Here is a 20,405-nt window from a genome sequence, read left to right on the forward strand (position 1 = left end):
AAGGGTTTTTCTTGTGTGTAAGAGCTCTCTCTCTCTCTCTCTCTCTCTCTCTCTCTCTCTCTCAAATGCCTCTGCCCCCTCCCCCTCTAGCTCTGGCTGGAAGGTGAATGATCACAAGAGCAATAACCGGCTGCGCCACACACCATCAGTGAAACATTAAGGGCAACAATGCAGTGTATACGCAACATACATGATTCATTATCATTGTGTAATGTCCAGATACTGACGTCTGAGAATAAACATGCTGGAGATCATCGGTAATAATCTTGGAGCTTTAACACAAACCTGTCGCACCCCTTCTCCTACCCACCTCTCTCTCAGTCTCTCTTTCTCGCCGAATAAGATCAGCAGAAAGAACATGAAAACTCTTGTCAAGATTGTGGATGTTGGTGATGAAGACCATCTAAGAATATAAGCCATCACGAAGACTGTAAAGATTACAATGTTTGCGGTTATTGGTTGCGACTGTCTGACACAAACCTGATGAAAATATATACTACGAGTGGGCACTTCACACATGAAGGATTTACATTGGCAAAAATGTTTTTTTCAGAATGATGATGTTGTAATCGCTTTATAGGGTAGCGAAGTTGTTAAGGTTTGGGGATGGTAGTAGGGTTGGGGTTGGTAGTAGTGATGATGATGGTAATGATAGTGGTGGTGGTGGTGATGATGATGATGATGGTAATGATGATTGTAATGGTGGTGATGATAAAGATGGTGATGATGATGGTGGTGGTGGCGGTGATGATGTTGACGATGATGACAGTGGTGGTGGTGATAATGGTAATGATGATTGTGGTGGTGGTGATGATAATGATGATGGTGATGATAATAATAAAGATGGTGATGATGATGATGATGGTGGTGGCGGTGGTGGTGATGATGATGATGATAATAATAGTAGTGGTGATGGTGACGATGATGGTGATGATGACGATGATGGTGTTGGTGATGCTGATGATGATGATGGTGGTGGCGGCGGTGATGGTGATGATGATGATGATAGTAGTGGTGATGGTGACGATGATGGTGATGATGACGATGGTGGTGTTGGTGATGTTGATGATGATGGTGATGATGATAATAAAGATGATGGTGATGGTGGTGGTAATGATGAAATTAATGATGATGATGATGGTGGTGGTGATAATGATGGTGGTGGTGGTGATGCTGATGATTGTGATGCTGCTGCAGATGATGATGACTGTAATGATTATGATGGTGATGATGATGATGTTTTACAGAATGGCGTGGTTCAAAGCCTTCCGTAACGAGTACGGGTTCACTTGGTACGGGGACAACCGCACCCCGGTTACCTTTGACTTCCCGCTCGTCACCGTGACTTACCTGTGTGCCGTCCTTGGGGTGGCCACCCTTATCAGCTCACTGGGTATCCGGGGCAGAGAGGTGAGTGGGTATTACAACTGTTTCTAGCTGGGTGTATTGGTTGGTAAATGGGTTGGCTGGTCCCGGGGGGGGGGGGGGTTGGGGGGGCAAGGGGGGGTTGTTTTGTTTTTGTTGTTATTGTTGTTATTTTCTTTATTTTCTTTGTTGTTTTCCGTTTTATTTACTATTTATGTTACTTGTTTTGTGTATATGTATGTATGTATGTGTATATATATATATATAAAGAGAGAGAGAGAGAGAGAGAGATGTGTGTATACATGATAGATACATGATGAGGTGTATATAAACTAGGTTGGATCAGTGCCTAGGTCAAGTGTCTGCTTCCCTTTCTTTAAGCGGGTGTGGTGTTGCGTAAACGGATCAGTCCGCACGCTCCTCTTAAAAAGTGGAGACGGAAACTCTTGTTTTACTCGGCTTCCCTGTTTCTTCAAGAATATGAACTGCTATTTTTTGTTCACAAGTGAAGCACAACCTTCACTGAGGGGCTGTGGCCGGAAATGAATATTTATCCGTTCATATATCCATTCGGATGAGACGATAAACCGAGGTCCCGTGTGCAGCATGCACTTAGCGCACGTAAAAGAACCCACGGCAACAAAAGGGTTGTTCCTGGCAAAATTCTGTAGAAAAATCCACTGCGATAGGAAAAACAAATAAAACTGCACGCAGGAAAAAATACAAAAAAAATGGGTGGCGCTGTAGTGTAGCGACGCGCTCTCCGTGGGGAGAACAGCCCGAATTTAACACAGAGAAATCTGTTGTGATAAAAAGAAATACAAATACAAATACCCCCTCTCTCTCTCTCTCTCTCTGTGTGTGTGTGTGTGTGTGTGTGTGTGTGTGAATATCGTATGGCAATTTCCTTTTTCAGAGATGGGCAACAACACTACGAGCGTCTTATGGCGTGGGAATCGCTTCTATAATTTTGGGTAAGTAGTACAGAAAAAAAAAAAAATAGTATGATGATTATCATATGAATATTTTGTGTGTATACAAATATTTCTGTTGGCGTTTTCGTCTGTTGATCTGTCTTTCTTTATATCAATTCAGTGCAACTCGTTTAACAAATTATGTAACCATCCACACACTTAACCACCCTTTGTCTCTGTATGCTTCATTCTTTCTCCCCATCCCTGTCTTCCTTTCTCTTTCTGAGCATGTATTTACACTTGTTTTTTGCTCCTTCCACCTTGGCAGTTGCGCAGTTACTTAGGACATGTCTGTTCAATAAGAACTTTTGTTCCCTTTCCTTCTTTCCTATTTGTTTTTCTTTCCTTTCTTTCCGCTTTTTGTTTCCAATGTGTGTCATTACCTTTCCTCGTATGACTGATTGAATTGCGAACTTTGTTTAGACTTTTAGAAATGACCTGCATGTCTGGGTTCGGTGTGCTCATTTCAGTCTGTCTCGTGGGCCACGACTGGCTGGTTGGGCAGACGGAAGTGAAGACCTACTACCTGTACAGGTCAGACAACTACTTCCGGGGCAGTGTGGGCTTGCGCATTGCCTTGCACGGTTGTAACGTAACTTTGGAAGGTAGGTTGTTGTTTTTTAGGTTGTTCTGTGTGCGTGCGTGCGTGTGTATATATGTGTGTGTGTGTTCACCTGAGCTGCTTGTGTGTGGAAACGTTCGCACAGATAGGTGCAAGTATGCACGTCCGCGTTCACGCATTTTTCTGCTAGAGTGGTATTGTGGTGATATCAACATATGCATGTATGTATGTATGTATGATAGTCAGTCGTATACGACTATGACCATCAGAACAGCAGAGAAGGCAACTTCTGTCCCAACTACCCCGGCAAGAATCTGATTTTAGTACAGTGTCTTGCCCAATCACAGTCCCACTCTCTCGGCCAAAAGGGTTTTAAGACAGTTGGCGATGGGATGGTTCCCAAAGGCCAAGTACCCCCAAGGCTGCAGCACTACAAGCCAATGCAATTTTCCCTCCCGGATGTCAACATGATGCAGAAATAAAAGGGGATATGATAAGTCTACGGACTGAACAGAACTTCCAGTCTTTTTTTTTTTTACGACACGATATTATTATTATTATTATTATTAATTCTGTTGAAAATATAAATGGACTGTTTTGCTTGTGTATGTATGTGTGTGCGTGAGAGAAAGAGATAGAGAGAGAGAGAGAGAGAGAGAGAGAGAGAGAGAGAATTACCGTCATTACTATCAACACCATCAAAATCATCAGCTTAGTCATCGCTGTCACAAATACCATGGTCATCATCGCTGTCGTCGTTTGTCATTAGTAATGGGTTCTGTTGTTCAAAACAGGGTACTACACAGGTGTGAACGGTGAAGGGCATGTGTCCTATGCCGAGTCCATGGAATGGAGAGACTGTAAGTTGAATACTGCTCTGTGTGTATGTATGGGTGTGTGCGTGAGTGAATGAGTGAGAGAGAGTGTGTGTGGTTGCATTGTCATCTGTTTCTCTGTCTTCAGCCTTCACTCTTCCCTAACACCCCTACTCTCTCGGTCTCTCTTTTTCTCTCTCCTCTCCCCCCCCCCCCCCCCTCTCTCTCTCTCTCTACCTCCCCCTCTCCTCTCACTGGCTCAGTTTAATGTGCAGATGATTGTCGTTCATTTCCCTGATGAGCATGTTCGCTGCTTTTTCTTCTTCTGCGTTCACTCGTATGCACACGAGTGGGCTTTTACGTGTATGACCGTTTTTACCCCACCATGTAGGCAGCCATACTCCGTTTTCGGGGGTGTGCATGCTGGGTATGTTCTTGTTTCCATAACCCACCGAACGCTGACATGGATTACAGGATCTTTAACGTGCGTATTTGATCTTCTGCTTGCATATACACACGAAGGGGGTTCAGGCACTAGCAGGTCTGCACATATGTTGACCACGGAGATCGTAAAAATCTCCACCCTTTACCCACCAGACGCCGTCACCGTGATTCGAACCCGGGACCCTCAGATTGACAGTCCAACGCTTTAACCACTCGGCTATTGCGCCCGTTGCTGCTTTTTTTCAATTTTTAAAGGTGACGATTGATTTAAAGTTAACGAATGCTGTATGCGATAGGCGAGAGACATATTGGTATGACTGATCTGCAGAAATCAGAGGCCAGAGACGGAATTTATCCAGACACTGAATTGAAACCACCACTGGAAAAAAGGAGGCTATTAATTGATTGTTGTAGAGAAGAAACACGCAGAAAACTGATGAACTGCGATGACAGAGCAGGGTTCATGGATAATAATGCACATGCATTCATCACTGAGACCTTAGGAAAGAACAATTTCCTGTGAAAATGTACGGCACTAAGTTCCTTGCAGACCGTTTATTTGAGCACATCCATCATTCAAGTATACTTACCTGAAATGTCCTATGGAACGATATGAAACTTATTGGACATCGGTAAACAAAGGAGCTTCAAAAACCGTTTAATCTATACATGGTACTCGTTAATACATTTGTTTATTTTCTGTATTTAGACTGTTTTATTGTAGACTGATAATCACGATGGATATTGCGCATTCATAGTGAAGAGACATATTTTATCTGATTTAAGATATACTTCTCTCATAAAATTGAAAGATAAATGCAGCATACTGATTGTTTATCGTTTTCTTCTGCTCCCTCTATCTCCCCCACCCCTACGCCCTTGCCGTATATATATCTCACTCCCTGTTACCGACATGTTAACGGAAGGAGTAGAGGTGTGGTGGAGTTACGAGTCTCATGTTAGACTGAACTTAGGACCAGCTGTTTTAACTAGTCGGTTGGTTAGTTGGCGATTTGATCCATCTGGAAACATCAGACCCGGCCGGTCATTCGTTTCAAAGGGGTTGGGGGGGATCGTAGAACCAGCCATTCCTTCATGTCAAGGGGTTAAGGAATCGTTCATCTGTGCCCTTTGACCTCCTCCACAGACGGCAGAGAGCCGGAAACCATCACCCCTTATCTGGAGAAGGGACTTCCACATCCGGTGCTCACCGTGCTGGACTTCCTGTCCGCGGACGGAGGGGGGCTCCGATGGGGAAGAAATTTCCACTCGGCCGGCTACTTCGCCTGTGCTCTGCTGTGGTGAGTGCTTTGAGAACACCAGGTGTGGGGGGGGGCGGAGGGGGGGTCGGTTCGGGGGGCGGGCGAGGGAGGGGAGAGGGCAGCGGGTGGGGGTGGCGTAGCAGAATCCCCTGTATGTTCTTCATCTTCTTCTTCAGAGTTCCCAGGCCATGTTCAGACGGTCAGACTTTCTATGTGTGTTCGATCGTTCGTTCTTTGGGTTTTGAGGTCTTTTCGTTATGACTTGATTTTGGGCGAGACAGCAACGAAAAAGATATAAGAATGAAAATATGTATCTACTGTGATGCATAAGACGGGTATGGGAGAGAGAGAGAGAGAGAGAGAGAGAGAGAGAGAGCGGAGGTGAACAAAAGGAGAAAGACAAAGGCAGCAAAAAATCATTAGGAATGAATGAGCGAGTAAATGTAGCCCTTACTGGAAATGGAGGGGGCGGGGAGTATGTGTGGGGGGGCAGATGAATATTTATATAATTATGAAGTATGCCTATTATACTTCTACTTCAGAGGAATGATCGAGAGATGCGTTTCTTATCTTTTGTTGAATACTGATTGATAGACTGAATCTGTTTCGGCTCCGTTCGATTCGAAACGAGTTCTTGTTTCAGACTGCATGTTGATTGATTAGCTGGGTCTAATATGAATCGTTTTGATTTTATTTGGTTTGATTTTGTTCGTTTGTTCATTCAGGACCGCTTTCGCCTTTTGGATAGTCTCTAACGTGCTCCTGATGAGTGTGGTATGCTACGGGGCCTTCATGTTCTTCCTCACGGGCGTTGCCATGGTGCTCTCGTGCGTGGTGTACCACGTGTGCCGGCCGCCACACCCACTGCACGTGCACTTTGGAGACAGCGTGCTGACGACCAGCTACGGATGGTGTTTCTGGCTCATGCTCGCCTCTGGTCAGTATCTGGACTCGGACTGATTTCATCATCATGAAAATCCAGATGGAATTTTCTGTCTTGGACCTAAGTATGCAATTAATATCAATCGTCTTTTCGTGTGTTGGTGCAACATTATCTGATTTTCTGAACAAATACGGTACTTAGTCTATTACAAATCATCCACCCATTTGTTTGTTTATTCGTTTCTGTTGAGCGCGGCAAAAGGGTGAAAGCATACACACACGCGCGGACAAACGCACGCACACACCCACACTCACACACACACACACACACACACACAGACTTATTTACCTGCTCTCGTTTTCCGCCACAACGTTCTCTCTATCCACACACCCATGTGTATCCACAACACGCACCTTCACCAACCACACACACCCCTACACCCATCACCTCCCCCACCACCAACCCCCAGGAGCCATGAAGCCAGCCCACCCTACCCCACCCCCGCCACCTCCACCCCCTGTTAACGACTCGCGATCCACTGTACAGGTATTGTGACGCTGGTTCTGGGAGCCCTGCTGTTCGTGTTAGACCACATGTTTCACGAGAAGGTGTCCGAGTTCTTCATCCTTGAGAACTTGGATGAGGATGACCTGCCCGTCAACGGCATGGAACCCCCACACAAGGTATGATAGTATGTAATACTATGATAGTCAGTCGTGTCCGACTATGACCATTAGAACAGCAGAGGAGGCAACTGCTGTCCCGACAGTTCTTGATTATAGTGGAGAGTGTCTTGCCCACGTTACATCCTCACTCTCTCGGCCAAGAGGGTTTTAGGTCAGTCGGCGTTCGGATGTTTCCCAAAGGCCAACTTCCCCCCAAAGCCAACTACGCCCAAGGATGTAGCACTAAGAGCCAGTGCAATCTTGCCTCCTAGTTTTAGAGTCATAGTTCTTCACAATAGACTAAACTGTAAATGACTTCCCAATGCGATGGAGAAAACATTGATCATACAGCTCTCACTTTGCTGCTGGTAAGGTAAAGGACTGCTGATAGCACTGATGACGACGACGACGACAACGATGATGACGACGACAAGGTCACCATTATCACTGTATCGTTTGGAGCCGTGGCCCTGTGGTCGTGCGTCCGACTAGGAATCGAGTGTCCACAGGTTCGAGTCCCATTTTCGGGCGGATTTTTACTCCCTCCCTCCACTACACCTTGTGTGATGGTCAGAGTGTTAGTCTTTCGGATGAGACGACAAACCGAGGCCCCGTGTGCAGCAATCACTTAGCGAGTAAAAATTTTAAAAGTTGTTTGTTTTGTTTTTTAACTCACAGTAACAGAAGGGTTGTCCCTGTGTCCTTGGCAAAAATATTTAGATAAATCTTCTCTCATAGTAATTCTTATCAAACACACTTGCAGACAGAATGAATGGGCCTATGGGTGGTACTGCACTGTGGCGACACTCTCTCCCCAGGGAGATCAGCCCGAATTTCACACAGTGAAATCTGCTGTGACAAAAAGTTACACACCACAATACAATCATCGTCAGCAAGATAGAATTGTTCAAAAGGTTGCTGACCCTAAAGGCAGATGATACAAGTACTGGACTGCTATCCCGACGACAGGCAAGTCGCAGGAATTCGTCATCACGTGTCATTTTGGTCATCGTCATTGTCGTCGTCGACAATGTTATTAGATTAGCACTGCTAAGGACGCTATCGTTACGAAGATCATGAGGAAACTCCATTTGACTTGAACCTAAAGAGCAGTTTAAAGGCCCTTTTTTGTTTTTATCATTCAAACGATCAAAAAACAACAATGATGTTGATTATGAATGTTTTCTTGTTCTCAAATAAGAATAACGTGTAATACCTAAGTGCCAACACAATATGATAAAAAAAAATTGAATTAATTCTTTCAAACGCACACTTACGTATCATAAGCTAAGAGCTGCAATTCTGATTAAGACTGACAAGATTTTGAAAGGAAGTAAGATGAAAGAAAAAACATAAATACACAGAGCAATTCCTTTCAGAATTAACATTTACAACACAACTGACCAGAAAGGAATATATGTAAGTTACACGAACACCCACGGGAAAAGGAGAAGGAGAAACAGACAGAGAAACAAAGAGAGAGAGGGCTGGTATGGTAGTCCCGGCAATAAACTGGAAGTGTAGCTTACAGATAAGACCCCACTGGTTTTAGCTAGCAGTGTAAATCACGGTCATGGCTCGCACTGTCTTTGCCTCCGCTGTGGGCAGGACGAAACATTCTTTATGCACAGAGCTTCTCGTCTGTTGTCTTCCCTCGCCACAGTTCATGGGGAAAGATAGGGGAGTGGGGAGCGTTGGGGGTTACAAGGTGAAGTTAGTGAAGAATGTGGCAGGGGCGGGAGGTAAAATGGAGAGAAGCAAAAGAGAAAGAGGGAGAGAGGGAGATGGAAAAAGAGAGGGGGGGGGGAGAGAGAAGTAGAAAGGGAGGCGGAGAGAGAGGAGGGAGAGAGTGGAGGGACCAAGGTTGTCTTAACTTTGTCTTTTTTATGACCAACCTGTCAAGTCCGCAAAGAAAAGAAGCTTTGAAAGATATCATAAATACAGTTCCATACGCCCAGAGGGATCCAACAAACACAAAAAGAAAACTGCTCGCCTCAGCGATTCTCTCAGCCTCAGAGCTTTCATTTGTCATGCATCCGTTAAACCACATCACAAGAGCTATATAATATTCGAGTGCCCCTGACGCTCCGTACATTCGAGCAGTTTTGCCTGGACACACGCACAACCCCCACCCCACCCCCACCGCTCCATCCCCACCCCTGCAGCTGTGTGCCTGAAGGTGTAGCATTTTATTTGTCATGATTGTAAAGATGCGATTGATGGATAGCATGTGATAATTGCCAGTCGATGCTCTCAGGCGTGCCAGTCACCTGAGGAAATGCGAAACGATGCGGTCGAGAAGAATTCGAGGAGAGAATTTGGTTTTTATGTTATGATAGAGGTGTGTTTTAGGAGCTTTGAAGGTCTTTGTGAATGACTATTTATTTTGTGTCCTTTTGTGCTGTCCTTTGTATTTCATACTTGATTTTAGATACGTTTGGAGATTATTTTGAGCTCTGTGTGTGTGTGTGTGTGTGTGTGTGTGTGTGTGTGTGTGTGTGTGTGTGTGTGTGTGTGCTTGCAAAATCCCTGTGAACAGTAACAATCAACAGAGACTGAAAACGACAATGAACATTTCGTTTTTGATTTTTTTTTTTTTAACAGGTTAAACATCATTCTAATAATTTTGGTGTCCTTTTGTTCCCTCCATTCACATTCTCCCTGTCTACAAGTATTTTTTTTCTTATTTTCATTTTCTTGAATGGAAAGCAAATTAAAAAAAAAAGTATTTAAAAAAAACCGTTCCTGTCCAAATAGATGACTGATTTCAAGAAGCGTGAATATAGATCAATAACACTTGTCAGTGCTGGTTGTTTAAAAAATGAAAATGAAGACAAGAATACAAAACAATAACATTTATCAACATTGAAATTTGTGGAGGTTAGTTTAGTTTGATACATGTCATTCCGGGATCGAGTGAATTTATAATCTGTGGTTTGAAGACTGGAATGGTTACAAATTTAATAAATTTTCTTTGGTTGAGCTTGGTTTGGAGCTTTTGAGAGGGGGGGGGGGGGGGGCTCGCTATTTGGGGATCTAAAGCCATCTGTCAGAAAAGTGATCAGCCTCAAACTTAACGGACGGTTGACGAAGATGCAGAGAAGGGAGTGAATACCAGAGAAGGGAGGTCAGAGAGGACGTGGAAGAAAGGGGTGGAAGTGAAGTGGTGGAGAGAATCCCGCTTTAAAGTCGGCTTTTGTGGACTGGGGAAACGCGAAGGTCCGACCCCACTGCTGGTTTTGGTACAGTAAGACAGGCTGGGGCTTTGGGGAAGGGGGAAGAGACTTTCTGTTTATGAGGACTGAGATCCCTAGCAAGAGGAGGGACAGCTCTGTGGTGGTGGGGAGGCGGTTAGGGGGGGCGGGGGAGGGGGGCACAGGGTGGTGGGAAGGCGGGGTATGGGGAGAAAGGGTGTATGAGGGTCAGACGAGGGACGGCGGTCGCGGGGCTTGGGGAGTACCATGCGGAATCCTCTCTTTATCATCTCTTTCCCCGTCTCTATCTCTCTCTTTCTCTGCATCCCCGTCTCTCTCAGTCACTTTGCCTCTCTGTGTAAATACGAACAATAATCGTTTTCATGTGAATCACACTGCTTCAAAATTCAAAAGCGGTATCGGCTATATTCTGTGTACCTTTAGGACACACAAGTTACATGTTTCGATTCGATGCTTGTTCATGTAATTCTTAGTTTGTTTCTTGTTCAACATATCCAACATGTTATGTGTGTTGTTTTTTGTGTATTGTTTTGTTGCTGGGGCCTTTTTGTGAGTTTTGTACTAAATATAAATATTCTACTTTGATTTGCAGCCTAAAGGCCGAGCGCCCTCGCTGTCCACGCCTTACCAAATCAGCAGCGGTCGGCTGGACACTTTCGACAAACTACAGGCGCCCGACAGCCGTCGCTCCAGCATGCCGCAGCAGCCCCGCAAGGGCAGCATCTTCCTGGAGCCGGGGAGACGGACCAGCGACCAGTCGATGCGGCGAGGCAGTCTGCTGCAGATGGGCACGGTGGGGGGAGGCATCACCAATAAAGGGTTCGAACAGGAGCGGCCGGCGATGAAGAACCCTGTGTTCCAGCCTACCAACATCCAGGAGGAGGGCGATGAGCGGATGACGGAGGTCAGGGTGGAGATCGAAGGGGCGGGGCGGACCCGACCTGGCAACAGCGGAAGCAGCTCCCCCAACCGCCAACCGTCCCCGACCACCGTGAGAGACCGTCGGGAAAACCACCTCAACGAGCAGCGTCAGCGGTGCGTCATCGGCGCCACAGGCGACATCGTCACCTGCACGGCTGTCGTCATCGACCCCCCCAGCGACGACAACAAGGAGAACAACGACGACAGGGAGGAGGAGAGTGACCGGAGGTTGGAGAGGGAGTCGGAAGGTATGACAAGGGAGGGAAGCGAGGAGCACAAGGGACATGACTTTGGCAGCGACAGCGCCATCGCCTCTGGGGCGCCCAGCCCCACGTGCTCCGAGAAAAATAGCACGTGCGGCGATTGCGAGGACAGTGGACACTAATGACTCATTGACAAGGGGGAGAAAAAAATGTTCCTGCTGGTATGAGTTACCAGTCTCTGAAATCTCCGAAAATGACTAGACTTTTTTTTCTCTAATAAGTTTGGGGTCAGCTAACCTCTGGGCTAAAGGGAAAAGCAAAATCTGTGCCTTAAATTGTGCGAAAAAAAAAATTGGGGGTCAAAATAACGGGAGTGCTTGCTGATGGTCGTGTTGTGAAATCATGCTACGTGTAAGCAACCGATATTTATAGAATTCACAAAAATGATAATAAAAACGTTAAAGCATAATTAATCTATGATTATGAAGACACCACAAACACGAATTATCATGATTAAAGTTATACACATACGAGTGAAAATCCAGTTATTTACTACTTCAGTTCACGAAGGTAACCATACGTTTGCAATAATGAATCTCGAGAAATTGGTGATAATTATATCGATGGTCAATGTATAATTACAAACGACATCCAGTGTAAAGTGTTGTTCAAATATTGATGAAAAAAAAAGGAAATTGTTATTCAAACTCACTATTGCGAGTAATTATACATTAAGAACTTTGAAAACCATTTGTGCTCAATCATATTTATTGACGATTCAACGAAAACCTCTGATTTTCCTGATTTTTTTTTTTAAAACCTTAACATTTTGAACTATTGTCTCTTCGTGAATAACATAAAATAAAACTGATAAGAATATAATATAATGTTATATTAATGCATGATGTGATTTTTTTTTATGTGTCAGTTGTCAGATATCCTGTATAAAAGGATATTAATTTTTTCATGGGACTGTATTGTTTTTAGAATTTTGAGGAATGCTGTATCGAGAAAACAACGCCTGTTGAAAATTCAGAGTAGAATTCAAAAGACAAAGTTATGTCAGTGTACTAAGTTGCGATTTAGATCGTCGACTTGACGATTTGCAAATCCTGGCAAAAACAAGGACTGATTTCCACATGCTGACTGGCTGCTGACAGATTTCAAATTCCTTAACCACCCCCTTCCCGCGTGCTTGTGGGGTGTGTGTGTGTGTGTGTGTGTGTGTGTGTGTGAGAGAGAGAGAGAGAGAGAGAGAGAGGCAGACAGACAGGTAAACGAACAAAGAGGATTTTGTTTCCTGTGAATCGGTAAGCGAGGAGTAATACCCCGCTCGGCAAAATGTCAACAATCAGTGTGATGCTGATTCCAGTCACTGTGAGCATTCTGTTTTCGACAAACTTTAGATCTCGTTTAGAATTTACTTTCCAACACTTGTGTATTCATGTGCAAAGGAGGGAAGGATTGTACTATCCAATACTTTTGTATTCATGTGCAAAGGAGGGAAGGATGTCACTATCCTACACTTTTGAAATCATGTGCAAATGGGGGGTGGGGGGGGGGGGGTTACTATCCAACACTTTTGTATTCATGTGTAAAGGAGGGAAGGATGTCACTATCCTACACTTTTGAAATCATGTGCAGATGAGGGGGGGTGGGGGTTACTATCCAACACTTTTGTATTCATGTGCAAAGGAGGGGGGGAGGGGGTTACTATCCAACACTTTTGTATTCATGTGCAAAGGAGGGAAGGATGTCACTATCCAACACTTTTGTATTCATCTGCAAAAGAGGGGAGGATGTTACTATCCAACACTTTAGTATTCATGTGCAAAGGAGGGAAGGATGTCACTATCCTACACTTTTGTATTCATGTGCAAAGGAGGGGAGGATGTCACTATCTAACACTTTTATATTCATGTGCAAAGGAGGGAAGGATGTCACTATCTAACACTTTTATATTCATGTGCAAAGGAGGGAAGGATGTCACTATCTAACACTTTTATATTCATGTGCAAAGGAGGAAAGGATGTTACTATCCTACACTTTTGTATTCATGTGCAAAAGAGGGGAGGATGCAGGAAAGGGCAAAAGTTAATTTCGTCAGAAAATCGAACTCCAAGAATCAAAAACTCACTGAAGCAGGAAATGGGGATGCTTAGGGATGAGACAATAAACCGTGGACCCGTGTGCAGCATGCACTCAGCGCACGTAGAAGACAACAAAAGGGTTGTCCCTGGCAGATTTCTGTAGAAAAATCCATTTCGAAAGGTATACATAAAAAATGCAGGCAGGAAAATTTTTTTTTAATAATAATAATACGGGTGGCGCTCTCAGTGTAGCCCGAATTTCACATAGAGAAATCTGTTGTGACAAAAAGAGTAATACAATGCAAAAAGGAAAGAGGCAAATATATATATATTTCATATATATATATATATATATATATGAATATGTGTATGTATTATCGGGGGAAAAGAACCCACCTCCCAGTCCATCTGCGGACTCAGCTTGCTTAAACACCATATTTGCGCAATGGACGGTTGTTTGTACAGGAGAAATCAGCACCACTAGACTGAGGCAGACTCGTCATTTTAAGTCACGCGCATGTCAGTTTTTTTGTGTGTGTGTATTTCGTTGGTCTGTTCGGAAACAGCAGTTTCGGGTGAGGTGGCACGTTGACTTACACCCCCTCCACTACACCCTCCCCCGCCCCTTCTAATCCACCCGTCTCACCTCCACCTCATCCTTTCTCCACCCCCACCCCCACCCCTTTCCACAAGGCACACGATCAGAACCAGTATCTTCATAATTTGCTTGATATTGAACACTCAATAACTTTTTTTTTAAATGTTTACATCATTGATTAAAGTTTGTGTAATTAAGTCGCATTTGAAACGTTTGCTTTTGATTGGGAATGGGTGACCATTACTGCTACAGCTTGATCCAGTTGTTAATTTGGTTCACATTTATCACTATGTGTGTGTGTGCGCGCGCGCGCGCTAGCGATCGAGAGAGAGAGAGTACGGCTGCTAACGTTTTCCCATTTGATGTTATGTTCATTCTGTTCATGTAACAATTTATCCGAACAAGTTTAGTAACTGGAAAGAGCTACCACTGTCTTTCACATCATTTTTGCATAATCAGAAAATGTTGTCTTCTATATATATGTGGCGCTCTTTCAGACTAAAAAGGGTACAGCGTTTTGTTTTTTTGTTTGTTTGTTTGTTTTTTTAACCGCCATGGACAAAGCGTTCGCTTTCAAGCACGCGGGGCGTCAGTTGTGTGGAAAAAATCTCGACGCGAGCGCTGTACTGTGGACGTGAATACGCAACCAACAACACGAGGCGTGCGTTTTTCAACAAAACGGGGCGTCGATATAATTCTTTTTTTTATTTTTTTATTTTTTTTTATTTTTACGCTGCCTTGTATACACACGTATCAATTTGTAATAAAAGTTGATACTGTGAATGCACAAGCAAACGTGTGTGCCCCATCTGGAACTGGCTTTCGAGTTGTGGGTGAAGGTTTACGCGCGCTTTAAACGTAATAAATCATGCTGCGCTCTGTTATCTTGAGCACACAATGTGGCAAGTGAAGCTCTTTGCACGAAGTAACGCATGTCGTAGTTAGCAGTTTCATTTTTGTTGGCAGAACAGATCATATAGATTTGGGGCTCTTCTTCGATCCGTTTCTCACTTCTACAGTTATATCGTATGTGTGTGTGCGTGTGTGTGTGTGTGTGTGTGTGCGTGTGTGTGCGCACGTACGTGCGTGCGTGTGTGAGTTAGTGAGTGAGAGTGCGTGCATTTTTTTTTTTTTGTTTTGTTTCGAAGAGAGTCTCACTCCATCCATATGATGTGTCTTCAAACGCTTGCCTTTATATGTGTTGTTGTACATACTGATATCACAATGGTTTTCGTAGCTGTGTCGAACAATTGAATTTGCATGCCAGAAGCGTTCATGGCTTTGGTTTAAGGTTTCCGTACCCTCCCCTTCCAGGTTCTTTTATTGAAGATTATCTTCAGAACATCGGAGGCATTGAAGATATACTGGATCTCTCACATTACCACAAATTTTCTGGTTTGTCTCCTTGTATTTTGGTCATTTACTTAGAAACACTATGATGCCAGGTCTTGTTTTGTTTTTTTTCTGAACATTTGACATTGATGATTTTCTTATCCATTTGTATGTTACAAGCATATGCGATGGCATGTGCATGTGTCAGCCATGGTTGTATATATGCTCTAGACGTATGGTTTTGATGATAATTTCTGTTGTTTGGTTGACTCCTGGCTCCAACGGGGTTAAAAGAGGAATAAAATCTTCGTTGTTCATGACTTATGGGTCGTTCATTCTTCTGCACTTTTCCGCTCTCACATTTCGATTGAATAATTTTATTTGGTTTGCTAGTTTGTAGTTTTGCTCTGTCCGTATTTGTTTGTGTCAGATCTCTCTCTCTCTCTCGCCCTCGCTCTCTCTCTCTCTTCCTCCGTCCCTCCCCTTCCCCTCCTTCCTTCCTCTCCCCTCTCTCCCTCCCTCACGTTCCCTCTCTCTCTCCCTCCCTCCACCCCCCTCTCTCTCATTCTCTCTTCCTCCTACCCATTCTCTTTTCCCTCTCTTGGTCTTTCCCTTCTTTCTTCTGTCTTTCACTTAGTTTCAATTGTGTTTAACGTCGACACCCATCTCGGGTGATATGACCTGGACAGTGACCCACGACCGTGGCTATTGTCTCGGTGACCTTGACATTGAGTACACTTTACGTCTGGATATGAGGTCAAATGATGATTAACCTCCTAAATAACCCTATCGGAGGGATGATCGTCTTTATATCACGACTGAATGGGGTCTATCTTTCAGTGCACTGATACCACCAGAACTGACGACAATACGCTAAGATTGGCAACGAAAATGTCAATTTCTTTTATGTTGGGTGTCTGTGGGCGTTTGTGTGTGATTCGAAGTCACAATCGTTTGACTCGGAGCTGGGCATTAACCAGCTCAACCAGCCAGGTACATGTGTCCTTCGCTAGTTCCGTTAACGACTTATTGGCGAGCGGCGAGTGCCCAGTTCAATGTGTTCCAGGCTAAGGTCTTGGTCTTGGTGTGTGCTTTTGCGTATGGTTGTCTGTGGATGAATCATGTGAATGCGTGTATGCACTTGTGGATTCCCCGCGCGCGCGTGTCTGTGCATATGTGACATACTGAGTGAATCGCATGCTCTCTTGGGCTTGATGTTAACAAGTGCATTTGTCTTTTGGGCCCTGATACAAAGGATGGATTTTACGGCTGACTTTGCTCCCCAACCAGCACAAAATAAACCGCGAGCTGACTTCCAAATGAAAATAAACGTGTTGAAAATAAAACGTGTTGAAACCTCACAAATAATAGGATACATAAATCTGCCACGCTCTGTCTCCGTCCCAAGAATATTCACACATAATATCAAACCTTTTTCACGCATGCCATGTGGGCATACATAATCATATGCAGGTGCTCAAGCACACAAACTGTCTCCTCTCTCCAGCTGTCTCTTTGTCACGCGCACGCTCTCACTCACGCACACACGTCACAAGACAGGTCAACAACGATACGGTACAACACAAACACTAACTGTCCTTTTGATGTTTGAGAAGACCTCAGTTGCTGCTCCTTTCCCAGCTGTCCTCGCAGTGTGGCTGTCAGTTGGTCTGCAGAGCTCTGGCTTTCAGGACACGACGGAGGATTTTGCCGCTGGGGGATTTGGGGATCTCGTCCACAAACTCAACTCCACCCCGTAACCATTTGCCTGAACTGACCCTTTCTTCCACAAAGCGACAGATGTCGTGTTGTGTGGCGGTCATGTTGGGTTTGATGACCACGTAGGCCCTGGGCAGCTCCCCCTCCCCCTCACTGTGCACGCCGATCACGCCCGCGTCCTTCACGGCTGGGTGGGTCAGCAACAGACTCTCCAGCTCTGCCGGGGGCACCTGGCTTCCTTTATACTTGATCAGTTCCTTCAGGCGATCCTCGATGACCACAAAGCCGTCCTCTTTCACATAGCCGAGGTCACCTGTTTGCAGCCATCCCTGGTTGTCGATCATGTCGTCCGTGGCCTGCTGGTTGTGGTAGTACCCCATCATTTTCTGGGGTCCCTGCATGCAGTACTCCCCCATTTCCCCCAAGCCCACTGCCTTCCCTGTTTTCGGGTCCACCAGCCTGGCACGTGTGTTGGGCAGCAGATGGCCGATGGTCCCGGGATGTCCAGGGCTGAAGTCCACAGTGATGACCGGAGAGGTCTCCGTCAGTCCATAACCCTGGTAAATGGGGACTCTGAGGCGTGTCTGGCACTCCTCGGTGAGGGACGTGCCCAGGGGGGCGGCGCCACACACCATTAACCTGACTGACGTCAGGTCAAAGTCATCCACCGTGGGGTTCTCGGCCAGGAACAACACCACTGGGGGGACTGCATGCAGCATCGAGATCTTCTCCTCCTGTATGGTTTTCAGGAACAGGTGGGGTTCGAAGCTGGGCAGGGTCACCAGGTGAGCGCCATCATAGATGGATCCAAACTGCACAGGCACATAGCCGTAGATATGGAAGAAAGGCAACAGACCCAAGGTGGTGTCCTCTGGGATCAAGGCCAACACCTCTCTGAACTAAGTGATATTGACCACCACGTTGTAATGGGACAGCATGACCCCTTTGGGCATGCCCGTGGTGCCGCTGGAGAAGGGCAGAACAAGGATGTCCCTTACAGGGTCCACGTCCACGTTCTCCGGGAACGCCTTCCCATCATCCTCCATCAGGGTGTTGAAGAACTTGCACCCAGGCTCTTCATGGCCGAACGTGTACACCACCTACACGGTGGGGCAGATTTGGGTCGTGGATAACGTCCTGGCCCTCGGGCATGAGTTGGGGGATGGTGAAGATGGCACAGGTTCCACTGTTGGTCAGGATGTAGCTCAGCTCCGAGGCCTTGAAGGCGGGGTTGGCGGGGGCGACGATGACCCCCAAACATGCGGCTGCCAGGACCAGGATGGAGAACTCTGGTAGGTTGATGGTGAAGGGGGTGATGACGTCCCCTTTCCTGAAGCCCTGACGGTGCAGGGCGCTGGCCACACGGATGGCGTACTTTTTCAGGTCATGATAGGTGTACTTCCGGCCTGTCAGGTGGTCAGACACAGCTACTTTGTCCTTGAACTGATCGCACCGTGGGAGGATAAACTCTGCGAAAGAAACTACTGGAATGTCCAAGTCTGGTAAAGGACTGCGCATCTGAGCAGGGTAGACCACTTGTCCTGAGGTCAGTAATCTTGCAGACACCATGGCGCTGTTTCTGATCTTTGGAATTCTGCTACCATCCTGTTCAGAGAGAAGCAGGTGTGATCTCCTGCACACTGGCTGGAACAGATGTGATGGACAGGAGCCAAGGCACCAATGTGCATGAAGAACATTCCTCAGCGTCTGAGTCACATGTCTGGATGTTGCTCTCTGCATGATGTTCCAATTTGTTTTTAAGTACACCATACACTACATATATCCTGAAAAGTTTTCTATTCATAATCGGACTTTTACTTATCTTTGTTTCGTCGCCGATCTTCTGCTCACTGTTCCGCCACCATGCCGTCCACTTCTGCCACTGTCTGGTGATCACATTTACGTCACTTGTCATTCTACTGCAATAACTTTACGTCATCACTCTGATCTACATCAACAGAAGTTCTTGATGGCTGTGGACAAGTATAACTTTTCCAAGAACACAACTCCGATTTGAAATAAATGAAATTTTGCAGACTGCTGTAGATTTAGATCTTGAGGAACATGGAGATTTATTCACTTGCATATATTTGTTACACAAATATCGGATATATCAGTTGCTAAATGACATAAAAAATGTTTGAAGAATGTGTTTTGAATGCATTTATTGATTATATCATACATTCGCTCTCTGTGTGCGTGTGTGTGTGTGTGTGTGTGCTTAAAGGGTAGTTATAAATTTTTTGTCAGTTTGGGGGGTGGGGGTCGAGAAAGGGCTGACGGTGGCTTCACACGTAAGACCACACCCAGCCGACGACTGCGTGTTAGCCTACAGTGAACCCTTACACTAATTTGTATGAAACTTCGGGTGGTAGTATTGCTTGTTTAATCAAGCTTCTTTTATTTTTAAGTATACATACATATATATATATATATATATATATATATATATATATATATATATATATATATCCATAAGAGAAAGGGGTTAGGGGGTATAAGAGGGGGTTAGAATGGGTGACCATATGAAGGCCACACCACAACAAATATGAAACAGTGCCTTTTTATGAAACTGCTCAAACTTTATAAAGGAAGTTTCGAAAATCCAGCAGTGGAGAAAACAAAAGATACCTCCAGTGACCATTAGCGTCCGTGATAGCGATTGCAGATACACTGTGAAGTGGAAAGTAAAATTTCAAATTTCGTTTTGTGCTTTTTTTTTTCTTCTTCTTCTTCTTTTTATGTTCTGCCATAATCATTCTGCACATGTTGCGAACATTTCTAGACTAATATCACAATAACACAGTCCAGTCACTTAGACTGTAGCAGGCAACACTGATGTAGAATTTCTTTCTTTTCAGAAAAGAAGGCATGTTTGTGGGTGCCCACATACTTCCCAATATGAAACACGTACTGGTCCTATTGTGAAACAGTTTAAGAACGGTGATTCACAACAGAAGCAATAACAGATGTATCTTATTGAGCTTTCGAATAGCGTCACATTGCTGTTTTAAGTCGCATGGCTGGCTCTTTCACTATTAAGACTTTGAGAATGCTTCCAAACGTATATCGTGCGAAGACAGTGTGGGTTTTCTTATCTTTCTCTCTGTGTGTGTGTGTGAACGTGCGAGCGTGTGCACGTGCGTGCGTGTTTTAAAGTGATGCTTTAAGTGAAGCACTGTTAGATTTCTTTTGTGTAGTTTCTTGCCCGGTTTTTCAGTTCTTCGTTTATCAGCTCTGTTTGTAAGGCATTATTGGTGATGTTTCGCATTAGGCACTGACATTTGTCACATTAGTAGCACATTGTCCTAATATGAAACTGTGTATTATGTTTCATATTAGGAACAAGTGGGCCGA

General features: G+C 44.9%; 3 protein-coding genes across 6 annotated transcripts in view; 1 reads left to right on the top strand and 2 right to left on the bottom strand.

The window, feature by feature from the left end:
- LOC143290423 (dual oxidase maturation factor 1-like) overlaps positions 1-14,698 on the top strand; it is a 98,356-nt gene extending 83,658 nt beyond the window's left edge. For all 4 annotated transcript variants that reach the window (XM_076599842.1, XM_076599841.1, XM_076599843.1 and 1 more), the window contains 8 exons: positions 1,248-1,410; positions 2,282-2,339; positions 2,810-2,944; positions 3,696-3,761; positions 5,308-5,461; positions 6,148-6,359; positions 6,852-6,988; positions 10,778-14,698. In XM_076599842.1, the coding sequence (XP_076455957.1) occupies positions 1,249-1,410; positions 2,282-2,339; positions 2,810-2,944; positions 3,696-3,761; positions 5,308-5,461; positions 6,148-6,359; positions 6,852-6,988; positions 10,778-11,491 (1,638 nt within the window). In that variant the 5' untranslated portion in view covers position 1,248 and the 3' untranslated portion in view covers positions 11,492-14,698. The remainder of the gene's footprint in view (positions 1-1,247; positions 1,411-2,281; positions 2,340-2,809; positions 2,945-3,695; positions 3,762-5,307; positions 5,462-6,147; positions 6,360-6,851; positions 6,989-10,777) is intronic.
- Positions 14,699-15,877: 1,179 nt separating this feature from the next.
- On the bottom strand, positions 15,878-17,951 carry LOC143290172 (putative 4-coumarate--CoA ligase 3). The gene has a single exon (XM_076599483.1). It carries the CDS (start codon positions 17,765-17,767, stop codon positions 16,991-16,993), a length of 777 nt encoding a protein of 258 aa, XP_076455598.1. The 5' UTR covers positions 17,768-17,951; the 3' UTR covers positions 15,878-16,990.
- Positions 17,948-18,788, bottom strand: LOC143290105 (uncharacterized). Its single transcript, XM_076599394.1, has 2 exons — positions 18,183-18,788; positions 17,948-18,148 (listed from the first exon to the last, which is right to left on the bottom strand). The coding sequence occupies exons 1-2, from the start codon at positions 18,786-18,788 to the stop codon at positions 17,948-17,950; spliced, it is 807 nt and encodes a 268-aa protein (XP_076455509.1).
- Between the last annotated feature and the right edge of the window lie 1,617 nt (positions 18,789-20,405).

Source organism: Babylonia areolata, chromosome 15 (assembly GCF_041734735.1).
Source record: "Babylonia areolata isolate BAREFJ2019XMU chromosome 15, ASM4173473v1, whole genome shotgun sequence".
Lineage (NCBI taxonomy): Eukaryota > Metazoa > Mollusca > Gastropoda > Neogastropoda > Buccinidae > Babylonia > Babylonia areolata.